Source organism: Myxocyprinus asiaticus, chromosome 3, assembly GCF_019703515.2.
Source record: "Myxocyprinus asiaticus isolate MX2 ecotype Aquarium Trade chromosome 3, UBuf_Myxa_2, whole genome shotgun sequence".
Classification (NCBI taxonomy): Eukaryota; Metazoa; Chordata; class Actinopteri; order Cypriniformes; family Catostomidae; genus Myxocyprinus; species Myxocyprinus asiaticus.
In genome coordinates this window covers 10,851,173-10,877,500 of record NC_059346.1, presented here as the reverse complement: position 1 = coordinate 10,877,500, position 26,328 = coordinate 10,851,173, and the positions used below count along the sequence as shown (strand labels likewise).

Genomic DNA, 26,328 nt, shown 5'->3' with positions numbered 1-26,328 from the left:
TGCCGCAGTACACCTTCTGTTGGAGTGGACCAGATGAGATAGCCTTCGTTACCCTCGTGCATCGATGAGCCTTGGGCGCCCAACACCCTGTCACTGGTTTGTGTTTTGTCCCTCCTCGGACCACTGTCGGTAGGTACTCACTACTGTTGACTGGGAGCACCCCACAACCTTGCCATTTCAACTATGTTCTGACCCAGTCATCTGGCCATAACAATTTTGCACTTATCAGAATCACTCAGGTCTTTACTCCTGCCCATTTCCCCTGCATTCAACACGTTGACTACGAGAACTGATTGTTCGCTTACCATCTAATCTACCCAGACCTTGACATGTGGCCTGACATGTGGCCTTGTTAGGAGATTATCAATGTTATTTGCTTTACCTGTGAGTGGTCATAATGTTTTGGCTCATCAGAGAATATGCATGGGACCAATAAACCAAATATTTTCTTGAAATCTCAAGATCAATGTATTCTAAATATAAGATCGTTTTGATTTATTTAAGGTCATTACATAATTCCCATACTTACATTTGTGTTATTTCATAGTTTTGATGATTACTATTATTCTAAAATGTGGAAAATAGTAATTAATAATACAGAAATGAGTAGGTGTGTCCAATCTTTTGACTGGTAGAGTCACTACCTGCTTAAATAATAGTCACAAACACTTTCCTCACATTGTCTTGCAAGTTGTACTGAAAAGAAATCCTCTGCTAATATGAATGTAAATTAATGTACACGAATAAGAGCCATTAAAAAACAAGGTCAAGTAACAGAACTCTTAATGGGGAAAAAAACAAGCAATACTGCAGAAACAAATGTTGTTTTGCACTGTATGAGCCAAACTTACTTAACTTTCGACTGGATACAAAATTAAATCACAAACTAATATGAAATCTCACACTATCAGATGAGTCTTAAATGAGAGAATAGATTGTTGCATGACATTGCAAAACTAAAACTATTGCGAATGCTATAATAATAATAATAATAAACAATCTACTCTCTTCATCTTGGGGAGTTTTTAGAAAATAAACTTCAGACAGACATTGTGAAGTAAAACTGTTATACTGTATGTGCAATGCAAAATTCATCATTAAAGAAAAAACCAAACGAAATGGAAATCGTAGAAAGAATGTGACAGTTCATGACATACTTTCGTAATGTATATACTATAAGTGTGTGAGAGTGAAAGAAACAGAATCAAAGGATAGAGAAAGAAGGATCATGCTTCAGCATGTCGTAGATGACTTGGTAAAACAGGAAGAATGTTGAAATGTTCATAAAAAATTATCCAGACAGGAAATAGTAGATGGAAGAGGATGGGTTGTGACGTCTATGCCGCCGACCGACGTCTGATGATGAAGGCCCCTCGTTGCAGTTGCCCTAAATAAATTCTCATCTTCGTGCTGTCACTTGTCTTCCTCACCCAGATCTGCAAGAGAATCAAAAAACTTTAGGATTTATGCCCTACCACCATCTTCCAGCATCCAAAATGAACCCCAAACAGTGATTTGTACTCTAAAGCTCCTTGGCTCAGCAAGTAAGAGTCCAGATCTATGCAGTGTGCTATTGATGCTGGCATTAAAAGGATGCAAATGAGACAAAAGCCATTGGAATGATATCCTTGTATAATTTAATATGTACACAGATTACAATAAATGAAAGTAACTAAATTAGAAATTTCCCTTTTCTAACCCTCCGAAGCTGATGTACTTGTGCTGATCTCAATAACCTACTGTTTATTCACCCTCTGAGCAGGTCATTAGTTTGAAGAGCGCAGTCATTTGTTTTCAACCAATCAGTGAAGAGAATCAGACACCAACCTCATTGGTCCCCACAGAGCTGATGACACAGCTGATCTTGGTATTCTCCTTGGACTCCAGATAGATTGCTTGACTTTTATGGTACCTGAGAAAATAACAACATTAATCAGTGAAGATCCTTTAGAATGTGATCGGTGGATTGAAGGACCACCATTACAGAAAATTCCTTTTAGGAGCAGGTTCTCAATCAAGTACTGTATGTATGCTTATTTGAGATCAAAAATTCACACATCATCACTGAAAAAGCAACATTTATATATATTTCTACTTGTCTCTTGTTTATTCATAAAAATAAAATAAAATGTAAAAATCTTGAATTACAATAAGACACTTATAATGTTTCTAAACAATAAAATACATCCTGTTTCAAACATATAGCAACAAGATGTAAACATTATACATGTTAACATGATTTTAGTGTTATAAAATCTTCGTTCTTCATGATTTGTGTGATAAAATCGCTTACATGGTTTACTGGCATTGCATCGTCATGACAACAAAGTTGCAAAATTGGATATAACTTTACCCTGATAAGGTTAGCAAGCGATTTTATCACACTAAAATAATGTATAAATGTTAACAGGTATAATGTTTATGTCTTGTGGCTATGCTTTTGAAACAGTGTGTATTTTAACGTTTATGGACTGGCCCCATTCACTTCCATTGTAAGCGCCTCACTATAACCTCTGTTTTTGTTTCTTTAACCCTTAAACGCATACCTCAGTTCTTTAGTGACCCCAGACCTCATTCCACCCCCTGTACACCATCATTAGAGACCCTAGGTATGTGATAGTGTCTGTTTCTTTTTGTTTGTTTTTTTTGCGCACTTCCATAAATTATATTTTTACGATTATTTCATATCTATATAAGTTTAGTATCACAGGATATCTATTTTTTTTTTGTTTATTACAAGAGAAATTAGTACTATATTCATACAAATAAATACTATATCACATTGATTTTCTGTGCAACAATGGTGGATTATTAGTATCCCATACGCGTGTGTACATACATATTTTACATACTATTTCTTACTCAAGGTGGCGCTGTTGTTTCAGTGATTGACATTGCTATTTGGTGAAGAATCAACATGGAAGTAAACTATAGCAAGTACAACATGAACAGTACGATATTTTCATTTGGGTGTACTACTGAAATTATGTACGTTGTGCATCTATTTCGACTAAATATGTGCCTGAGAAAATACTATATACGGTATGTGTTATGTGTAGCTCAATATGTGTTTGACAATCAGTTGCGTCTAATGAAATTTCAGTGTGAAAGTAATGAATCCTGTTCTAGATTTGTCCTGATTTGTTGCATTATCTCATTGATATATGAAAAATAAAACATCAACTGTCTTGAAAAGTGTCTTTTACACTATCTTGGCATTTTGTAGATCCATTTTTGATAGATATAAGTGCTGGGTCTCTAAAGACCCGAATATGTGAGAGCATTTGGTGAAATTCCCATGCATTTAAGGGTTAATGAAAAGGAGGGACGAGTCTGCTGTTGATTGAGCTTAACTTGTATTGAACCTATAATATTCCTTTAATAATTAGGTTTTATGATTTTGAAACACCCCTAACCAAGTATGATCAAAAGTAATAGTGATGTTTGCCACCAACAAAAGAAGGAGAGCTTATCATCTCATAAAACCCAGAACACTAAAATGAAAAAAAGCTAGCCAGTTCCTCTAACCTTCTCACATAAACATCCTCTGGTAAAGTTCAATGCCATAACTCAACCTCTCCACTCATTATTAACATGGCAAAATAAAACCGCATTTAATGCACATGATACATTTAATGCTGTGTTACCACCGTGGAACCCATGCCCTCTCTCTCTCCCTCTCACTTTGTCTGCACACACAGATATTCCGGTTGGATTGCACTGCTGAAAGCTACATCGGCCCGCTATCTAAAGGGCACAACTGGATGAATGCATACTGACACACTCATAAAAATCCAGAGGCATTTATGATGTTTAATGTCACAAACACATAAGACAAAGTAATCTCCAGGCCTCATCCTAAACCGCAAGCTTCCTTTGCATAATAATCACTTATTCAAACAATGAAATATACATTCATATAGTCTGCAGAGACTGTGGCATGTCAGAATCCATGGATCATGTTTACATGATGGGCGAACGGATACAAAATACCACGACACGGGCGACGGTAAATATGGTGTCAGCCATGCGTGACCTGAATCAGGGTGCAGATGATGCCTTGTTCAAGCAAACCACCCACCATAAATACATCGCAGTTCTTGTATACATGTCAAATAAAATCATGGTTTTACTCTACGCAGGTATACACTTTATATCTTAGGTGATGGCATAAAAATGTGATTTTACCAACAGATGGAAGACAGCGCCTTCTGATGTCCCACACCAAAATAAGAGATGTTACAAGCTCAAAAAAATACCTTAAAGATTTATTTTGAGTTCCTTCCCATACAAGTCATCATGCTTTGAGAGATGCTGTATATGGGGATGTTTTTTGAAAATAAATGCACATTTAATTTACCATCATCTCCACTTCCTGATTGAAAATATGGATTATGGCCGGGTTAATGAAAATTATGAGTGAAAAACCACAACACTTACTCTGGGGAAAATCTTGGAAGCCCCAAAGATGTAAATGTATCTGTATAATCAGCACATTTGATTGCCAGAAGTGCATGCTGTATGTCTGTGTGTGTGCTCCTGTCTCATGTCAGTTCCAGCCCTGTGATGTGACATTGTGCTTTACATAAACTACGATGATATGGAAGGGTGGAAAATAGAAGGGTGGTTGGCTCCATCTTGTGGTCAGTATAATAATCCTACAGAGTGACTAGGATTTTTGAGAACTTTTCAAGAGGTTACATAAGTCTACTCAAAACAAAGTAAAAATTGTATAAGCAAATGTTCCTTTTGAACTAGTAAACTCCAGACAGCATCACCATAAAAGATTAAAGTGATATTATTAACATTAAATAGTACTATACTATTTAAAATTGATTATGCAATTCAAACAATGTTTTATGACTTTGTGCAGACAGTGAGAAAGAGAAAGCGCATGCATTGCATTAAAGTAATAGTTCACCCAAAAATGAAAATTCTCTCATCATTTACTCACCCTTATGCCATACCGGATGTGTATGACTTTCTTTCTTCAGCAGAACATAAATTAAGATTTTTAGAAGAATATCTCAGCTCTTATGGTCTATACAATGCAAGTGAATGGGTGCCAAATTTTTAAAGCTCCAAAAATCACATAAGTCAGCATAAAAGTAATCCATAAGATCCCAGTGATTAAATCAATGTCTTCAGAAGCGATATTAAAGGTGTTGGCGAGAAACAGATCAATATTTAAGTCAATCTCCAATTTAACTTTCACTTTCATATTCTTATTCTTCTTGTGTTTTTGGTGATTCAAATTCTTCATGCATACGCTACCTACTGGGCAGGGAGAAGAATTTATAGCAAAAATTGACTTAAATATTGATCTGTTTCTCACCCATACCTATCATATCACATCTGAAGATATGGATTTAACCACTGGAGTCATAAGCATGACTTTTATGCTGCCTTTATGTGCTTTCTGGAGCGTCAAAATGTATGCACCCATTCACTTGCATTGTGAGGACCTACAGAGCTGAAATATTCTTCTAAAAATCTTCATCTGTGTTCAGCAGAAGAAAGTAAGTCACACATATGGGATGGCATGAGGGCGAGTAAAAACAGATAAATAACGATTCTTCGTATTCATTTGTGTAGTGCAAAGTAGCTTGGCACAGCGACTGTTGTGGATTTTGTGTAAACCATGACGTTAGCTGCTTGGAAACAAAATTAGTTAGTAAAATACAATATTCATGGACATACTAAATTTGATCATCAAAAACAATTCTAATCTTTCCTTCACATTCTGTATCGCTAGATAATGAGGTTTTACACTAAGCAGTTATCTAGTAAAGGTAATAACTGTTTTTCGAAATAACGTGAAACGTAGACAGTCTCCAAAGATTATTGATACGAGGGACCATAATAATCTGTCCTTAACAGTAGAAAAACCTTGTTTTTAGGCAAAGCATTTATATTATAGTAATAATAAATAACTTCAGAAATTACCTCAAATTCCGACATTTTCCAGATGCAAATGATATTCCAGAGCTGGCAGAGGCAGCAGAGATGATCATGCTGATCCACATCGATAGATGACAGTACAGCGTCTAACACTACTGTCATATTGGTACTTAAAGTACACGAAGAAGAGCAATGCTTATGCTAGCTAGAGAACTACTGAATGCCCCTTTAACTGAAACTGAATTGTATAAATGTACTGTCCCTACTCCAGCCTGTTCAACACAGACAGGAAGTCACATCAGATTCTGCTCCACTCTAAGCAGGAACCAGCCTGTTTCATATAATCAAATCACTGCAGGAGATAGAAATGTAAATCAGACAGTCCTCATAAAAGAAGAATCTTACCATCTCTTATCATAGTAGAGTTTACCCTCCTCTATCCGTGCCTCATATCGCTGGGACGGGGTGTCCACTGGAGTGGATGGGAGGTGCTCAGGAGAGGACGGGGATGCTGAAAAATGTTACACAGATATTCATTTTAATAAACTGGACTCTATGAAAATCTGTTGTTAAAATAAACTGACTGAGAAATTTGAGTAAAATTTATAGAGAATCACCTCTAAAAGACAAAACGTCCATACCTGGTCTTTTCGGAGACTTAAGCTACGAAGAGAAAAAACCCCCAGCAATTATTTACGTTTATATTGATTGTCTTTAGCAATCTCAATTTAAATACAAACAACTCGCTGTTTTTTTTTTTTAAAGACAAATCAGCAGTAGATATTAGCCAAAGCAGTAAATCCATTATAACGGCAATGTCAAAACTAAACATCATCTATTTCTTGTTATCCTCATGCAATAAATGCATTTTCTTATACATCATGTTGAGTAAACAAAAAGAAAGTTTAATGAGAATGTACCTACGGAGCCCCTTAGAGGACAGGGAACGTTTTTCTAAAATAGTTTTGCGTGCCCTCCCAATAAGTTTTGTGTGCCCTCGCAATAGTTTTGCACTCCTCGCAATAAATTTACCACGGTTTTACTATAGCAACCGTATTTTAATCTTGATATTCATAATAAAACCATAGTAATAATACAAGAAAATGAAAACTATGGTAATAAAAATCATAATTTTACGGTTATTATAGTTGTACTACTAGTGCTTGTTGTAAAACCATAGTAACCACAAGAATTACCATAGTTAATCTATAGTTAGACCATAGTTACTATATGGATACATTACTGTTAACTTACTTTTCATAGTACTACAATATTACTACAATATAACAAAGAACAAAAACAAAATGTGGTTAGCCTACAACAATCATGGATACTACAATATTACTATAGAAAAATGGTTTCCGCCAAAGAACTATTGTTACTACAGTCTACAATATCACTATAGTAAAACCATGATTAAACTATGGTATTTGTATAGTAAAAATCATAATAACCACAAAATTAATAACCATATAATAACAATCATTTTTATTACCATAGTTTTCATTTTTTTTCAATTACTGCATTATGGTTTCACTACAAACATCATGGTTAAAATATGGTTACTGCAGTAAAACAAAGGTACATTTATTGCAAGGCAATAAAACTATTTCAGAAAAAAAAGTCACACCCTGTCCTCTAAGGGGTTCTTCAATTACATAATGGATAACTTTTATAAAAAAAAAAATACAATTATGGCTAGTCTTTTTCTTCAAAGCTGACAGGTGATTCATGAAGATGTTTATTAAGATTTAATGATCTCATAATAGAAATGGACAATACTTTTTTTCCCCCATCAAACTACTTTACCTCATCTCATCTAATCTCATAGCTTACAAACTAATTGTATGCAAATGTGTTACAGTTTCAAAAATAATGATATTGCTGTAGAACTAAACCTAGTTAAAATTAGGCTGCAAAGTAGAGGAACATCTCCAAGGCAGCGAAACTTAGACTCAGCTATATCGGCATCATTAAATGGGTCTAATTACTTTGGTGAGGCCCTTACCTTGTTTAACGTTTTAAGATCCTCCATGATCTGTTCATCAGTGAGTAAATAGTTTAACTGAGGTGAGGAGGGTTAAGAAAACTTGGATTCTAACCTGTTAATTTTTCTGAAGTAATATTATTTTTTGTATCTTCCCGCCGCCTCCTTTTCGAACACAGCTCAAATTTCTCAAATTCACCCTCTAACTTTCGGTCTGTTCATCACACAAAGTGACTGTATGCCTTCTGAAGGTTTGGAATATGACGCACAAGTTCAAGCTCTTGAACATGAACTTTTATTACACTTTTGGGTGCTTTTTAAGCTTTAAAATGAATCACTTTTGACATTTTTGATATTTGACTTTAGTTTAAAACATCTCCTTTTGCGTTCCAAGGAAGAAAGTAAGTAAGTCATGGTTTGGAATGAAATGAGGGTGAATAAATGATGATAGAATTTTCATTTTTGGGTGAATGATTCCTTTAAAATCATTAATGAACTTCACTGAAAATATGTAATGCTAGAAATGTGTTAAATATGGATATCAGGTGCAGGTTTTCTCCGCTTGTCCGGAATGGGCACAGGGTCATTGGGTCGTCTCCTGAGTTTGCGGGTCATAATGGGCTTCACCTCCATGGAATCTGGGTAAAGAAAATGGAAAATGGTTGAAAGCGTTAAGCTTTTTTTTTCCCCCACACAGGAGTGACTAGCTAAACCATTAACTATAGGAACAGGATCTTGTTCTTCACAACAGCAATACTAACAATAGCTAACACAACAACCTTCTCTGGGGCATTTTTCTATCCTATTTTATCACCTCCTGTCAGCTCCATAGTTAATTTCTCGTTCTCGATCATCTTCTTCTTCTCCTCCAGCTCTGCAATTAGATTTTCCTTCAGTTCCACCTTCTTATCATCAAATTCCTTCACCGCTGCTTTCTTCTCTTTGATGTAGTTTCTCTCCACCTGCTCGGTCTACAAGATACTCATTTACTAATAATTAACCTGTCATAGCATAGTTGTAATTTCTGCAGCAATACATCAACAGCTTCATAAAATGTATGAATTACAGCTTACCTCAAGTTGTAGAAAGAGGTCTGGAAAGATAAAGAGTGGTGGAAGAGGGGGAAGAGAGAGAAAAGAAAAAGCAAAGTGACAATATATTGTTAATAAAAATAAAAAAAACATACTTTCTCTTACTGTACCCATTCTATTTCTATTGTATTCTTTGGTGAGCTTATGTACTCCCTTACCTCTGTTTTTGTAATTCTGTTTTCATAGTGCTGCAACAACTAATCACTAAAATCGCTAATGAAAATAATCGACAACGAATGTCGGCTAGTTGCCATTAATGTGCTCTGTTAAACTTCAGTGAGATGCTCTTAAAGACAGCATCTGTTATACAGTATGTATTAATTTAAACTCAATAGAAATACTTGTAAATAGTACAAATTATGCATATAAACAACAAACAATTCAATGTAATAAATTAGGTAAAAAATACTGTATTACTACAATACTTTAATATTGAAGAACTGAACAAATAGACTCATACAGCATCTATGCAGGGGTTTGGTAAAATAGAATATAATGCGGAATTATTAAAAAAAAAGCTAAAATGTGACAAATTCTAAGATAAAATATAAAGTTTCACACACTATAGCGTATACATTTAGCACCTGAAGTCTTCTATAAAGACTTTATAATAATTAAAACATTTTTTAAACTACATGCAATTTATATTGTAACATTTATATTTAAATATAACATAATGTTATGTACACATTGTATAGCATACAACCCTTTATGTTTTTCAATAAATCAATTTTAATTAATAAAACACACACAAAAAAAATGTGTGGCTCTTTTATCCGATTAATCGAAGAAATAATCGAAGATTAACTGATTATCAAAATATTCGTTACTTGCAGCCCTACTGTTTTCTGGCATTAGTCCCTTTGTTTTCTTGTGTTTTTTTTGTAAAGTAATCTTGAGTTTACTTTTATCTTATCTTTATTCTTAAATTATAAACTATCTTTACCTGCATTACGAAGCCTCTCTTTATATTGTTGATCGAGTTTCTTCATTCTTTTCTGGTACTCCTGCAGTGTGCCTGTGGAAATGAATAAGACTGAAACTGCAAAGAGTTCATTGACATATTAATGCACACTGATTACAGGGACTGTCCTCCTTGAGTAACCTGGGGTTATGTGTCAAGAAGGACACAATGGTAATAGCTCATGAAGCTCCCTGTGTAGGGTTGTTGCCACTTTATATTAGGTGTCTTTAACTACTACATTCTAACTTTAAATACATACAATACAATGTACATATTATGTAACTACATGTTGTTCTGCTTCATTTGTTGTTATTGAGGTTGAGGTATGGGTAGGTTTAGGGGTAAGTTTAGGGTTTAGATTAGGGTTTGAATTTAGGGTAAGGGTTAGGTTTAGGATTAGGTGTAAGGTTAACAGTGTAACTACAGATGTAATTAAATGCACGTAGTTTAAATGCAAATACAATGCAACAACACATATGTACATAATAAGTACATTGCTTGAAATGCTTAAGTACATAGTAGTTAAAGACACCTAATATAAAGTGGGTCCAACCGTGCAGTTACCGGGGGCAGTCTTTAACCACTAAGGTACACCACTCCTAGAACATGTCTGTAATACAATATATAATTCTTCTCCTCCCAAAATATTTAAGGCTGAATTACACTACTCAACTTTAACACCGATTTTAGTCCCAATTTGCAAATGGGCTGAGTCGGTACTCGTCAGCATCAGTATGCAGATTTTTGGTCATTTGAAGTTGACAGGTTTCATAGAAAATAGTATATGACAGGTACAGACTCTGATTTCTTAACCTATGACTATGATTCCATCTAGTTGGAGTATATCAAATGTGTTAGATATTTTAGAGTGCCGACTATACAGGCAATTTAGTAGTGTATGATGCTTCATGACTCAAATCTGAAGTCATACTGTGAGCATCCAATGGAAATCAAATGTGCAGGGCAGAGAAGCTCAAGAAATGGAGATGGCGAACAAGCACTTGAAATGGAGCACAGCGATAGAGGAAAAGTTAATTCAGTTGTGGCAGGAAAATTAGTGCCTCTACAATGTTGACGACGAGTTAACGAGAGGGCGTGTGTTTCCGTGTAAGTTTGTTCTGTTCAGATCTACTTAACAGCCGGATAGGGTGTGATCCTTAGTCATTTGGTGTGTGATGCCCAGTTTTTTCTGTAACCCTTGTTTTTTGCTCGTTTGTGCTAACACCTTTTGTGTTCCCAGTCAAACATGAATGCATAAAGCTGATCCTACCAATTCTTAAATAATGCTTTTAATTTGCTGACAAATTAGAACTGTTTTGTTCTAATAATTTGCACATTTGTTATCACTACACTATAATCAGAGTTGGTAAAAACATAAAAAAGATGAGATAGCCATGTGTTATATATCGTTGTAAAGGTCTCAATTAGTAAAATGCAATGAACAAATTTGTTTCACTCAGAGGTCAAATTTCAGTGAGTATTAGTGTATGAAATTTCCACTGACACATAAATATAATAAACAGGAGTGTTTATTCCTGAAACATTCATATAACACAGATAATGACCAAGTTTATAAAGCGGCGTTCTGAAATGTCATGTAAACGAGAACAGATTCCCTCACGCCGTTTAAGGGATGAAGAGAAAGCGGTTTAACACACCCAGGTTTCTCACGGAGAACGCAGCTTAATGTGGCTATGTAAACATATAAGCGGCTTTCTTACAGGTTTTTGAAGAATGCGCATATGCTTGAACAGACCGGAGAACAAATGTCATAGGATGAAGCCCAAAAACAAGTCAAAACAGCGGAAAGAATTCATTATTTCTGGGAGTACAGTGGGAATAGCACATAAACTATAAACTATACCCATTTATACACACCAATGTAAAATATCGACAGTCCCTCACATTCGCATATATGGATATATGCGCTTGTACACTGAGGGAAAGAGTTTTACGTAAGAGGAAAACCCCACTATTGCAGAGCAATTCCGCTGCAGGTCGCGACGGAAAGTTAAGGAAACAAACACAGCAACAACTCTGGAATATCTGAAAAGTCTTCCTCGGATACCATGTTTGTTATTTACACAAGCGTTACATGGAAATTACGTTTCTGTGGAGAAAGCTGCTTACTGACCGAGCCGCATGTATACGGGAGTAAAGAGTATGCCGCTTCTACAGTGCATGTAAACGGGAACACTGCTTTCTTGCAATAACACGCTTTCTCACAATAAGCCGCTTTCTGGTGTCCATGTAAATGTAGTCAATGACATATCGTAACTTACAGCAGACTATCTCGATTCAAATGAGCCCAAACACAACACAATATGATAAGCAGATCTTGATATATTCCTCAAAGAGTGTACATGTTAAGATGATGCACAAAAGGGTGCTTTTAATCAGTCAGTTTTGACCAGAACACAATATATAAATTTTAATAATCTGTTAGTTTATGATAATTTTTAAAATCTTTTCACATTTTAAAAGTCAGTAGTGTAATCCAGCCTTTAGATAAACATATAGCAAAATATATGATGTAGAACTCCTAGATTATGTTCTTCAAAGAGAGGAAAGCTGAGAAAATTTCCAAAATGACAAACTGATACATTTCCAGTCACCTTCCTGGAGTTGCTGCAGCTGTCTTTTCAGTGATGCCAGCTTGTCTTGATACATCCTGAAATCATGAAAAACAAAATTTCCATTCCATAACATGCAGATGCTAGCAATGACCTTTCATCTGTCATAAGCATCATTTTTACAGAGCTGGTCAAAGATTGAAAAATCTATTGGGACAGGCCTGTTTATTTGCACTTTAACAGTAATTTTACTGTAATGAGTGATAGTGGTCAGCATGGATGCAGAGCTCAGTTGAAATACTCACTGTTCCTTGATTTCAACATAGTCATCCTCATCATGTTTGGCCAAATCTGTTTCGCTGGCATCTTCTGTGTCTAAGAAAAAGAAATGGACAAATTACATTTTGGGAAATTTTGCAGGTTAATTTGATATAAATTGGGGGGAAATTAGGCCCAAAAAGACCATTATGAATTTAAATCACAATATTGCCAAACCAGACTTGATTTTGACCAACTTTGGTCTGATTAAAAAAAAAGGTAATTAAAAGGTTAAAAGGTAAACAGTAATAAATTAATGCTTTATTTGTGTGATAGCACATAGCGATTTATGACACCAACTAATGCATCTACAACACCACTTAGTGGATAAATATAGTTATTTTTTTTTCTAATTTAATGCTGAAACCTAAAGGGTACCGAAGCTCATTTTATGATAAAAAGTCATAATTATGGTATAAAGAGTAATTATGTTGAAATAAAAAAAAAGGTCAAAATTAAGGCTGTGTTCACACTTGGCAGGTTTGGTTCGATTAAAACGAACTCTGGTGCGATTGTTCTGTTAGTGCGGTTCATTTGAACAAGTGTGAACGCTGCCATCCGAACCTTGGTGCGCATCAAACAAGTGGACCGAGACCACCTGAATAGTGGGTCTCGGTACGCTTCCAAACGAACTCTGGTGCGGTTCGATTGATATATGAACGCAACATGGACCAAAGACATCTAAACGGACCAAAAACAGGAAGTAATTTGCCTAATACTGACCTCAAGCATACCTGGTTCTTCTCATCATAGGAGCTATGTTGCCCATTACAGTTCGATACAGGCATCGGAACCGCTGTCAGCCGTCCTTGCAGCATATCTTCGTTTGTATGTGCAACGGAGGAATTCCTGGTGCCGTTTTGACTCCTTTACACATTTTATTAGCTCTTCATTTGTTCTCTGCTGGTAAAAATACCACCATATATACATATATAAATCTAACGAGCGCATTTCACCCAGCAGCCAGCATTGTTTTGGATGATCCGTCATAAAATCTGTCCAATCGGGTTGTGACTTTTTCCTGATGCCTTTGGTTTTGTATCTTTAGATTCGGTGTTAAAAATGCCAGTGTGAACGCTAAGCGAACCAGGACTAAATGTATCATTTTCTTTTTTGGTCCGGACCAAGAGAACCGAGCTACAAGTGTGAACACCGATACAATGTCATTATTTTGAGGTAAAAAGTAATAATTATGAGATACTAAGTTATATTTATGACCTAGTCAAAATTATGAAAAAAAAGTCATGTTTATGATAGTAAATCAAAATTATGATACAAAGTCATAACTGAGATACTTAATCATACACTGGTGGCCAAAAATTTGGAATAATGTACAGATTTTGTTGTTTCGGAAGGAATTGGTACTTTAATTCACCAAAGTGGCATTCAGCTGATCATAAAGTATAGTCAGGACATTACTGATGTAAAAAACAGCACCATCACTATTTGAAAAAAGTCATTTTTGATCAAATCTAGACAGGCCCCATTTCCAGCAGCCATCACTCCAACACCTTTTCCTTGAGTAATCATGCTAAATTGTTAATTTGGTACTAGAAAATCACTTGCCGTTATATCAAACACAGTTAAAAGCTATTTGGTTCGTTAAATGAAACTTAACATTGTCTTTGTGTTTGTTTTTAAATTGCCACGGTATGCAATAGACTGGCATGTCTTAAGGTCAATTAATTGCCAAAAAAGTGAAGATTTCATACAAAGGTGTACACTACAATCTTCAAAGACAAAGATCAACTGGCTCTAACAAGGACAGAAAGAGATGTGGAAGGCCAGATATACAACTAAGCAAGAGGATAAGTACATCAGAGTCTCTAGTTTGAGAAATAGACGCCTCACATTTCCTCAGCTGACAGCTTCATTGAATTCTACCTGCTCAACCCCAGTTTCATGTACAACAGTAAAAAGTAGACTCAGGGTCAGAAGTCAAAATTATGAGATACTATGTCATAATTCTGAGATAAAAGTCAAAATGTTGAGATAAATAGTCATAATTATGAGATTCCAGAGGTGCAGTCAAGAACTGACCATCCAAGACCCAGACCCTGACCAAGACTAGACCCCTTGAGACCCAGACCAAGACTAGACCCTTTAAGACCCAGATCCAGACAAAGACCTGTTGGTTCAAGAACCAGGCAGTAAATTTTAATGAACCAATATATTTGAAGAATCTTCTTTAAAGTTTTCAAATGCAAATTTGACCATTGCAGACATTTTCCAGCCAGAAAACAGTCCAGTTTTACAAGATGCCTTAACCCAAATTCCCCAGGTGTCACAAAGCAGTTTATTCTTCTACCGTAATAAAAGTAAGATTAAAAAAGGTGTCATATATGGCTCTTTATTACAGGCATCATTTTTTTAAAGAAGAAATAAATCCTAAAGGAATGCTAATAGATTGTTAATGAAATAATAACATTTCAGTTTATCCATTAGGATCTTAATGTATTGGATACTTATCTGATTGCTTTAGGATTGGATCAAAATTATGAAAAATTCCTTCAAGATTATTTGCATCATAAATAAACTCTCAAAACACAGATGGCTGATTCACATGTTAACATTAAATGCCAAATTCATCTTTGCTAATCAAAGTTAAACCAAGAGATGGAAACTTAATTGAAAACTATTGTTGCAGGTGCACCGGCACAGAAGAAATCCGCTAAGCGTGCGCTAACAGACTGAGTTCTGCTGCTGCAATCTCTCGAATGATCTCATTAAAGAGCAAGGTGTAGAGACAATGTAAATTGATTGTGCAGTGTAGACAGCTTCATTGATTATAACGGGAGTTTTTTGTTGACCATTTAGTCACTGTCTTTATTTACTGATGCAGAACAGCAATGAACTAATTCAGGAACACAGTTCTCAGCTTGTTTGGGATGTGTTGCTATATAAATAATTTGGCATGCAATACATTTATTTTAATCAATATTATTAATAGTGATTACAATATCAAGAGAAATAAACTTCAATTATGATTTTAGTCATAATCGTGCAGCCCTACTCCCGACAACAACTCAAAGAATACTGGTCAATCCCGCTTACAACTCCCACAATGTAAAAAGCTAATTGGATCCCGTGGCTACCACGTGCAAAGTCATGGCCTCTACACGGCAGTTATAACCAGGGACTAAAAATGAAATGTTTTTCATTTCGGTTCGTTCTGAGCAAAAACAGCATTTTTTCGTTCTGGTTCAGAAGTTCCGCTACCTCCCTTCCAAATGGTAACCGGTTAGAACGCAATAAAAGAATGGTTAATAACATTATTTTTAAAATGACAGTACTCTGCGCTAAGAGATGGGTGAACTACCAACTGCAGTGTTGCCAGATCCCGCAGGAGAAACAAGCAACCTGGTCTGGAAAAACAAAACCAAAATAAGCGAAAATAAGCAATTATTTTCAATTGCCTGTGTGGTGGATTTATCGGCATAGAAATCGCAACAAGCAGTTTATTAACAGTTCAGTATAATTTTATTTACAGATCTGCTTCTTAGTCAAAACCCAGCAGCATCAAATCTGTATTAATGCATCGTATCTAACAATAATTCTTGGAAACAACTGAGAAATGTACTTTTAAAAAAAGGGCTTCATTCACAGAATGCGACATCCATAACGGGCAATTAGGCAAAGAAATGTGTGATGCAGCAGTTTCCTTCAGGTTCAAAGCACATGTTTTAATTTTTCGGACAACATGAAGTGGTTTAGTTAAAAAAAAAAAAAAAAAACTGTAATAAAACCTTTGGCTTCATGAAATAATTACTGGAACGAAATTAACCGGTTATAACCAGTTACCAGCATTTAAAAATAAAGTTTTCACTCTGGAACAACTGAAAATCACTTTGTTCTCAATTTCGGTTACATTCTGCAAAAAATATCGTTCATTTTCGGTTTTTGTTTTCGTTCCTTGAACCGTTTTTAGTCCCTGGTTACAACCATACATCACTAATGATTGCTTTGTGTTGTTAGGCCATAGTTCTTGCTCTTACATCCACATGATGAGCGAGACAGTGCTTGACAAATCATGCATGATGACACAGAGGCAGAAGTACTCGCAAATTCTCAGTAACGTTGAAGATGCCACGCCAGTAATGGTTGAAATAATTATCACATTTAGTGCACTGGTAATACACTGCGGTCTTCACTAAGACCATAAGCCGAGACCCCAATCCAGACCAAGACACTAATGGCACTTTTCCACTGCACATTACGGTTCGACTCTGCGTGCTTTACTTTTCTGAGCTTGCTTTTCCACTGCAGTTTAGTGCAGCCTCAACGTCGGTGGGATTATATGCTGATCGTCATAGTTGCGTCGCCCCATCCAGCTCTCGTTGGATCCTCTCCTCGGCTACTAACGAGAGGAACGTCTGCAACTCGTTTATTGACCACGGCGTGGTTTTGCGCACAGCCATTTCTTTTTAGAATTCGAAAGTCACATGAACAAATGATACTGCTATCGCTGTTGCTAACTTTAAAACTAGTGGGTTGATGTCCCGTGACGCTGGTAGTGAGTATTCTCTCTGACCAATCAGTGATCTGCAAGGTTTTAACATCACATTTTGTATCGGCTCAGCTCGCTTGGAACCTCGACCAAGGTGGTACTAAAAAAGGTACTAGGTACTATACACAGTGGAAAACCCCCAAAAAGTGAGCAGATTCGAGTCGAGCTATACCGTGCAGTGGAAAAGCCCCATAAGTAACGAGACCCAGATCCAGACCAAGACACTGAGTAACAAGTCCCAGACCAAGACACTAAGTAACGAGACCCAGATCCAGACCAAGACACTAAGTAACGAGACCCAGATCCAGACCAAGACACTAAGTAATGAGACCCAGACCAAGACACTTAGTAACGAGACCCAGATCCAGACCAAGACACCGAGTAACGAGACCCAGACACTTAGTAATGAGACCAAGATCCAGACCAAGACACTAAGTAATGAGACCCAGATCCAGACCAAGACACTAAGTAACAAGACCCAGATCCAGACCAAGACACTGATTAACAAGACCCAGACCAAGACACTAAGTAACGAGACCCAGACCCAGACCAAGACACTAGGTAACGAGACCCAGATCCAGACCAAGACACTAAGTAACGAGACCCAGATCCAGACCAAGACACTAAGTAACGAGACCCAGTTCCAGACCAAGACACTAAGTAACGATACCCAGATCCAGACAAAGACACTAAGTAACGAGACCCAGATCCAGAAAAAGACACCGAGTAACAAGACCCAGACCAAGACACTAAGTAATGAGACCCAGATCCAGACCAAGACACTAAGTAATGAGACCCAGATACAGACCAAGACACTGAGTAACAAGACCCAGACCAAGACCCAGATCCAAACCAAGAATGCCTTTATATGGTCTCAATATGTCTTGAGACCAAGACCACAAGATCAAGACTCCAACTCTGAGATGCTAAATCATAATGATGAGATTAAAAAGTACAGATTTTGAGATAAAAAGTCAAAATTATGAGATAAAGTCATCTCATAATTATGATTTAGTATCTCAAAATTATGACAACATCTAATTATTATGATTCAGTATCTCATAATTATGACTTTATTTTATCTCAAGATTATGACTTTGTTTCGCATAATTTAGATTTACCAAAGGAAGATTTGTTTTCTATGTGGTGGAAATGGGTTTCCATAAAAGGGACTATAGGTGGAAAAGCTATATGGGGGTTATTCATACGTTTAAATTACATGTACTTGTGTACTCTTTTCCTTATCAAAGGCATAAAAGTGCATTTTGAGTTTTTGACAATTATCTAACCCAACAGTAGTGGGAACTAACTGATTACTAAGACCAAATCTAAAGCACCAATAAAAACAAAGATACAAGACTATTCAAAGCACATACATAAACAAAACACACTCATGCAAAGACCCCTATCCATTCTGCTAAGGAAAACCCTCATATATTCATCCAAGAGCTCGGATCAAACAACACATACATAAACAGTCCTCATCTCATCTGATATGATCTCTGAAGTCTGGTCTTGTCAGTCTTCAATTGAGTTGCATGGCACAAGCAGCAGACTCACAGGCTAACTGAGCTAATGCCATCAATTCTCACAATTTAAAACTCAAATCAACTCCACCATGTACTATTTATGCTTCTCAACGTGTTACTTAACGAGCAAATAACTCGTGCGAATCGTCTGATTGCAAGTCTGTATGAGTTTAATAACCTCATTCTCCATTTATGTATCCTGACATGCTAACTGTTTATCAACAGACTGGAAACACACAAAATACACAAACATGTCCTAATGCAGCTAACTGCTTACACAGCCACTATTAAGGTCCAAAATATCACTATAACATATGAAATAATGTAGATAAAGTGTTATAAACCAAGTGAGCTATGAAATAAACAGAATGTACACATGTAGCACATTTAACACACAACCTACAACCTATTCGTTCGGATCCAAATCTGGAAACTTTTAACACGAGTTAATGGACTTAGTCAGCTAAATAAAATAAAATAAAATAATAATAATAATAATAATAATAATAAAAGTGGGCGTAATAATCACCTTCCTCCGAGTCTCTACCTCTGAAACTACGATCATCGTCTTCATCCACGCTGTCTAGCTCTTCCTCGTCGTTATAATAATCCACCATGGGTGAAAGTAAAGTCGACGCCATTTATTATACTGAAATATTGATTGAAATGCTAAAATGTAAACAATCACACTGCGCTGACAACGTTCTCAGCCTTTCGCCCCTTTTTTTCAATGGAAGGTAGGCCGAGGAATCTGATTGGCGGAGATGTTCGCCCAATGCACTCTGGAATTTATTGTACGCAATTATGACATAAGGGGGGGGAGAGAGAGAGAGAGAGAGAGAGAGAGAGAGAGAGAGAGAGAGAGAGAGAGAGAGAGAGAGAGAGAGAGAGAGAGAGAGAGAGAGAGTGCAGTATAGTATAGTATAGTCTTCGCGCGTGCCAAATGTATTTACTAGACTTCTCTTGCTCAGTCAAGTTGCCTGTAGGCTAAACAGCAGCATCTCAGTCAGGTAAGCATATTGATGTCATTACGAAAAGACATAGAAGAAAGGACATATTCACCTGTCATTTAGTTTGTGATGGGAATTTTACACTGGGTTCCATTTCTGCACACTGGCTTGAGTGGGCTTCCATTTCATTCAAAGTGCCTTTTTCAAAGTTAAACATGCATTTACACAGTACTTATAAGTGTTTCTCATTATGATTGTCATTTTCATAATCAATACCTGAACAAGTGAAAGGTGTAAAATATATTGGGTGTATAGGGAAAAATCACTAAGACTTGTTTTACAATGCAACATAACAATGGCAAACAAAAATACAGAGCATAAAGCATCGTTGGCAAGCAAAGATTTGTAGCAAATAGCTAATAATAATAATATGAATTATTATTATTATTATTATTATTATTATTATTATTTGGCTACCAGATTCACTTCAGGGCATAACAGGTGTTTGACATGTTATTCAACATAACACAATAATAACACAACTTGCATGCATGCTTTAGTCTGGACTGCATGCTGCAGCAATACTTACATGTCATATTACCTGGTCAGGTGGAGAAATCTGCATAAAACCCTCGTTCTATAAATCATTACACTAGATTATAATCCTACTATATACCTTCTCAGGGAAATGCCACTATGTCATCCTTTTGTGTCTTAATGCGTACTTTGTTTTTCATCCGGCAGGTGGCGGCCGTGAGTTTAAAAGCTGATTGACTCGCGAGATCGTTTGTCAGTCCATTTACCTTGTAGCAGGTACGATGGATTTCTAAACGCGTCAGATGCGTGTCACATCTTTGTGTCAGTCGTGCAGACTTTAGCACTTGTATTTATGCTGGATATTATAACACGAACTATCTTGACGTTTTAATAGTAGACGGATGGTGAGGTAAAGTCATGACGTCGGTCGAAAAGAAAACACGTTGAAGCGTTTTCAAGTGTAAGAGGACCAAGACGTCAATTGCGATGAGTTTGGAACTTTACCCCCTCATTATTACACCTTAAAAGATCTACTTGAGAAATGAGGTGGATTTGTATTGCTCATAACTGAGGAGAGCGTTTATTCGGCTGAGGACATTTGCTTATAACCAGACTTCGATGGAGTTGGACCTGGATTAAATATAAAGGTTTGCTGATTTGGTAAGGTCGCTTTTACTTGCATTTGCGTTGCTATGGCTTTGTGAGCACATTTGTTTTGTTTTGCATTGGTGTTTAATATTTGCGATACGTCGCACCGTCCATTGAAAGCGTTTTTAATGGATCTGGTGTCACAATTCGCGACTCCATAGATTGCATCTGCGCTCGATTGATTTTCCCTTCACGAATGGAAGACTTCATAAGTAGAAAAATTACTACATCTGATCATGTGTTGTATGAAAGCGTGCGTGTATGTGTCGGAGTGTGGTTAAAGGAAGTCTGTGCAAGAAAATATGCACACATTTATTTATGATTTTAAGGCTATTATTGCGTTCTAGAAAGACCGATATAGGGTTATTTATTGGTTTATTCAGGGCTCAGAGTGTATGGACTGTGCGTGTTTGAGCATGCTGGTTCGAGAGCTCATGCACTTTTATTTCCGTGTGCGCGTGTTTGCGCGCGCGTCTCCTCTTCACTATATACGCACACAGCGGCTGTTCATCCAGGAAGTCAGATAGAGAAACGGACAGACAGGCGAACATGGGCCATCAAAACGTTTAAAATACTCAATTTGCGGCTGGAATCAGTGTTTCAGCACGGTGAATTTTTGCCTTGAGCTTCGAGTCATCCAGCAGAAAAGAGGTCAGTGCCATTCACAACTATTGCCATGGGTTTCGTGGATAGAACTTTTTTTAGGTTCTGCGTGACATATATTCATGCACACTAATTTCAGAGTCATGCTGAATTAATTAAACATAACCCAGAGTTGTTTTACGAAGAGATCAGGATGTCAGGATGGAGTTTAATTATTTTACTTACACCTGCGGGCACTTTGCACGCTTGTCGGTTTGCTAACCTAACTGATTTGAGCCATATGCCACCCAGACTTTCACTTCCTCTGCAGCTCAAAATCCTTATGCATTCGTTTTGTACGCTCATATCTGTGGAACGTTAAAGAACGTTGATTAATTTTAAACATAAGAAGCATGGATCACTATGTTTGTACATATAAGTCGGTGCGCAAAGACGCACTCCAAATGCTCCAAAGTGAAGGTAAAGTGAAACAAGTGTGACCATGATAGACATGTTCAGTAAAGTGAGTTCTGATGTCAGGGCTCTTTCAGGTTATCCGTGGCTCTTTTTCTCGTCTTCAGCCCCCGCTTGTCATGTGTAGCTATTTTAAGCAGCGCATGCGGCGTTTATTCTGTCGGATGGAAATCATAATGAAGTCTGATGGTCATGAAGAGCGCGGGAGAGAAACATCTCACCATGCCGACCACGGTACATCTGTCTACCGTTATTAGGCACTGTCAGCCTCGCACGTGAACCTGAGGTTGCCTTTTGGGCATTTGCTAACGATGGGGCAATGGGTTGGCTTTATATTGAAGTAGTGGATTAAGAATGCTTTAGTATTCAGTTTCTATTCAATTCGTTTACATCGTTTAAACGTAATTATAATTTAAAGGGATTAGGACCAGGAAATTCGATTTGCTTGACTATTGTCTTTGCTTTTTCTGAGTGTTGTCTTGTGGTCGCGATGGATTTTAAACAGATGAATGTATGGTAAATGTTGTCATGTAATGAGTTACTGAAGGTCATCAGATAGCTGTTATTCAGATAGTGGTGAAACTAGGTCGATTTCAGCGCTTGTGTGGCTGTCGTGCCACAATATGAGCTATCTTTCAACACTGTGTGTGAAATTTTACAATGACTTTAGGGGGTTGTCAACTTTTTATTTATTTTATTTTTTACATGCCAAAGTCATGCATACCTGTATGTGATAACTTCGTTGACGCAAATGCCATAAAAAATATAAAAGTTTTTTTACAACCCTTATGTGGCAACTTTTGACATTTATAAAAAGGGTGTTTTTGCAAAAACTAAATGTTTCAGGTTATTTGAAATACCATCTGAGTAAATAAACTATCAATTTGTATTCCTGTTTTTCGCCCAATAGAGCGCAACAGTCTGGTTCCGGAAGTAAAAATCCCATTCATTTTGTATTTCTTCATAACAATAGGATTTTTTGCAGTGATTTTTTTTTTTTTTTTTTTTTACTGAATTAATTCAACTTTTAACTATAATTCAGTGAATTTCACTTAAAGGTATTTTTAAAAGATGATTCTGTCCTCTATTGTTAGTAAGCGCATTTAATACAACTTTTCAAACTCTGGGCACAAGCTGAATAGTCGGTTAAGAGCTAATGATTAATCGTTACAATAATCGCCCTTATAGTCGAATAATCGTTCTAATAATCATTAGATTAGTCGATTATCAAAATAATCGTTAGTTGCAGCCCCTAGTATGGATAAAAATTGTTACAAGTGTCGTTTTGAAACCTACCCTTACACCTTGTCCTAACCAAACGTGACACAATAAGGTTCCAGCAAAAAGTATTGTCTGTACACACAAGGTGTGACGCGACACCATAATATTTATACACACACACACAAAAAGATAATTGACAATGAAATGTAGAAATCAAAACGGTCAGACAGAAAATTCTGTTAATTGAACGGAACTCATTTTTTCACTTAAGCTGCGTATGGGCATTCGCTTTCTACGGCAAACCCCATAGGAAAAATACACAATCACACACGTAAACAGGGCAAAGTTACTTTATGAATCATGTTCAAATTTAGTCCGTTACCACTATTTTATTTTTACGCGGTACTCCTGTTGTTATTTTGCCGATCTCCACATGACTGAAGCAAAGAGAAAATCAGAGCAAGCTGCTATGTCTGTCATCCCGGATCCCTCCACCATTCTGAATTGGTGTGTGTGTGTGTGTGTGTGTGTGTGTGTGTGTGACACACCTCCGACTGAAGAATGCAAGACCACAAGCACAACATTCGGTATGTGTGTGACACCCTCGGCCAAAATCAAGTTGTTCTGAACCAGCTAGTTAGATGCTGGCTTTAATATACCGCTTATGAGAAGTGTTTTAGACCCATTTGTTGACTGGGCTTCCTGGTGTGACATCTCAGGAATAGAAACCATTCCAAAAATAGAACTCCCTGTCGCTTATCACGTGTCATTGATGTGGCTGGTTAGGACAAAAACTGTGTAACATGGTAAAGATACCTTTTATTGCGTGTCGCAGCATCACGTCTGGTTAGGACATGGTGTAATATGTAGAATTACAGCTAACTGCTAAATATATTTACTTTTTAAAATGGAGAATGGCTATGCAAGATGCCTTGGTGGGTTGTGCACAAGACGAGTAATGTAGCTAGAAATCTGTGCTGCTGAAAGGATGTTGGTTCGAACCCTGGAACCAACCACTTTTCCCAGTAGGAAGTTGGAAATTCCGACTCTCCGAGTTGAATGGAACGCAGCATGAATAATCACAACAATGAGCGCCCAACACAGCCCACCATGATTTTCTGTCTGGGTCAGAGACAGCACTCAACACTGGAGAAGTGCATACACCAGGCCTATTCTTCCTTTCAAACTGCTAAATGGAGTGCAGCTTAATGGATCAGAATGCAGGTTCTTAAAATGTTTTTTGTTTTTTACTTGACACATTAAAAATGCGGTGGTTATGCCACGACAAAACAGCGGTCTTATTAAGATAATTACGGCACAGAGACCTGCTTTCTGAGCAGTTTTTATTGAGTTGGCTAGCGACTCTTCACATGACAAAATGTGATGCATTATATTTTAATTTAGCCTTTTTTTGTAACGGCCTATAATAATGAATAGGCGAGACACTGCGGAAAAACCAACACAATGCACCAGCCGAAGAAGCATATCTCACATATACACCGATCAGCCACAACATTAAAACCACTTGCCTAATATTGTGTAGGTCCCCCTCATGATGCCAAAATAGTGCCAACCCGCATCTCAGAATAGTTATTCTTCTCAACACGATTGTACAGAGCGGTTATCTGACTTACTGTAGACTTTGTCAGTTCAAACCAGTCTGGCCATTCTCTGTTGACCTCTCATCAACAAGGTGTTTCCGTCTGCAGAACTGCCTCTCACTGGATGTTTTTTTTGTTTTGTTTTTGGCACCATTTGGAGTAAATTCTAGAGATTGTTGTGCGTGAAAATCCCAGGAGATCAGCAGTTACAGAAATACTCAAACCAGCCCGTCTGGCACCAACAATCATCCATGCGATTATCTAATCAACCAATTGTGTGGCAGCAGTGCAGTGCATAAAATCATGCAGATACGGGTGAGGAGCTTCATTTAATGTTTGCATCAACCATCAGAATGGGGAAAATTTTTTTATCTCTGTGATTTGGACCGTGGCATGAGTGTAGGTGCCAGATGGGCTGGTTTGAGTATTTCTGTAACTGCTGATCTCCTGGGATTTTCACGTTCATGTCATGTACATATATCTACATGTGTATACCCTGGTGGTGACTGGATACTGTTTGCACTGTTGTTATTTCCTTCTTCCTTTTATGGAACAGTACTTCATGTATATGGGATGACTAAACAGAAACCAGAACCTTCTATCTACTATCTTAAACGTGCATACAAATCTTAGGCTTTTTTTTTTTTTTTTTTTTTTTTTGAATATACTGAAGTTAAAGTTTTGTGTGAAATTGAGTAAATATTAAAGCAAAAAAAAAGTTTATTTGAATTTTTTTTGCAATTTTATGTACATGTAATTTACTGTGTGATTGCAATGCATAAAATCATGCAGATACTGGTCAGGAGCTTCAGTTAATGTTCACATCAATCATCCGAATGGGGAACAAATGTGATCCTAGTGATTTCGACCGTAGCATGATTGTGGTGCCAGATGGGCTGGTTGGAGTATTTCTGTAGCTGCTGATCTCCCGGGATTTTCATGCACAACAGTCTCTAGAGTTTACTCGGAGACTCAGCGGCAGTTCTGAACGGAAACGCCTTGTTGATGAGAGAGGTCAGCGGAGAATGGCCAGACTGGTTCGAGCTGACAGAAAGGCTACGGTAACTCGGGTAACCACTCTGTACAATTATAGTGAGCAGAATAGCATCTCCAAATGCACAACACGTTGAACTTTGAGGCAGATGGGCTACAACAGCAGAAGACCCCGTCAGGCAATAGTGTTCCTAATAAAGTGCTCAGTGAGTGTATACATCATTATATTGGCCACCTTGTCCTCTAGATATCTGCATTGGCCATAAAAAAAATCCTAAAGTGGTCGACCACTAATTGCAACCCTTGCCTATGCTGTTTTAGTCACAGGTTTACTCTTCATTATTGAGCTAGTGATCAAGGTGAATTGGGACAGTAGTGTGTGTACAGTATGTGTGTTTGTGGCTCTGGTCTCATAGTTTAATGGCTTTATTGCTCTCACACTGTCTTTTATA

General features: G+C 37.0%; 2 protein-coding genes across 5 annotated transcripts in view; one reads left to right on the top strand and one right to left on the bottom strand.

Annotated features, from left to right (window-relative positions):
- Positions 1–19,624, bottom strand: part of LOC127425444 (sin3 histone deacetylase corepressor complex component SDS3-like) — a 20,700-nt gene extending 1,076 nt beyond the window's left edge. Inside the window, exons 1-12 of one of the 2 annotated variants that reach the window (XM_051671478.1) lie at positions 19,400–19,624; positions 12,822–12,891; positions 12,559–12,614; positions 9,926–9,997; positions 8,962–8,981; positions 8,703–8,859; positions 8,431–8,526; positions 7,910–7,971; positions 6,543–6,564; positions 6,307–6,412; positions 1,828–1,912; positions 1–1,436 (exon numbers count right to left, since the gene is read on the bottom strand). The exon at positions 1–1,436 is cut by the window's left edge and continues 1,076 nt beyond it. In XM_051671478.1, the coding sequence (XP_051527438.1) occupies positions 1,338–1,436; positions 1,828–1,912; positions 6,307–6,412; positions 6,543–6,564; positions 7,910–7,971; positions 8,431–8,526; positions 8,703–8,859; positions 8,962–8,981; positions 9,926–9,997; positions 12,559–12,614; positions 12,822–12,891; positions 19,400–19,511 (957 nt within the window). In that variant the 5' untranslated portion in view covers positions 19,512–19,624 and the 3' untranslated portion in view covers positions 1–1,337. Of the gene's footprint in view, positions 1,437–1,827; positions 1,913–6,306; positions 6,413–6,518; positions 6,565–7,909; positions 7,972–8,430; positions 8,527–8,702; positions 8,860–8,961; positions 8,982–9,925; positions 9,998–12,558; positions 12,615–12,821; positions 12,892–19,399 lie in introns of both variants that reach the window. The other variant, XM_051671469.1, reaches the window with a different exon arrangement.
- Positions 19,625–20,643: 1,019 nt separating this feature from the next.
- The window catches only part of LOC127425302 (serine/threonine-protein kinase TAO3-like), a 101,640-nt gene continuing 95,955 nt past the window's right edge, over positions 20,644–26,328 (top strand). Inside the window, exon 1 of one of the 3 annotated variants that reach the window (XM_051671131.1) lies at positions 20,644–21,017. The gene's annotated coding sequence lies outside the window, so the exon portion shown is untranslated. Of the gene's footprint in view, positions 21,018–21,483; positions 21,657–22,277; positions 22,296–26,328 lie in introns of those variants that run through there. The other 2 variants (XM_051671120.1, XM_051671140.1) reach the window with 2 other exon arrangements.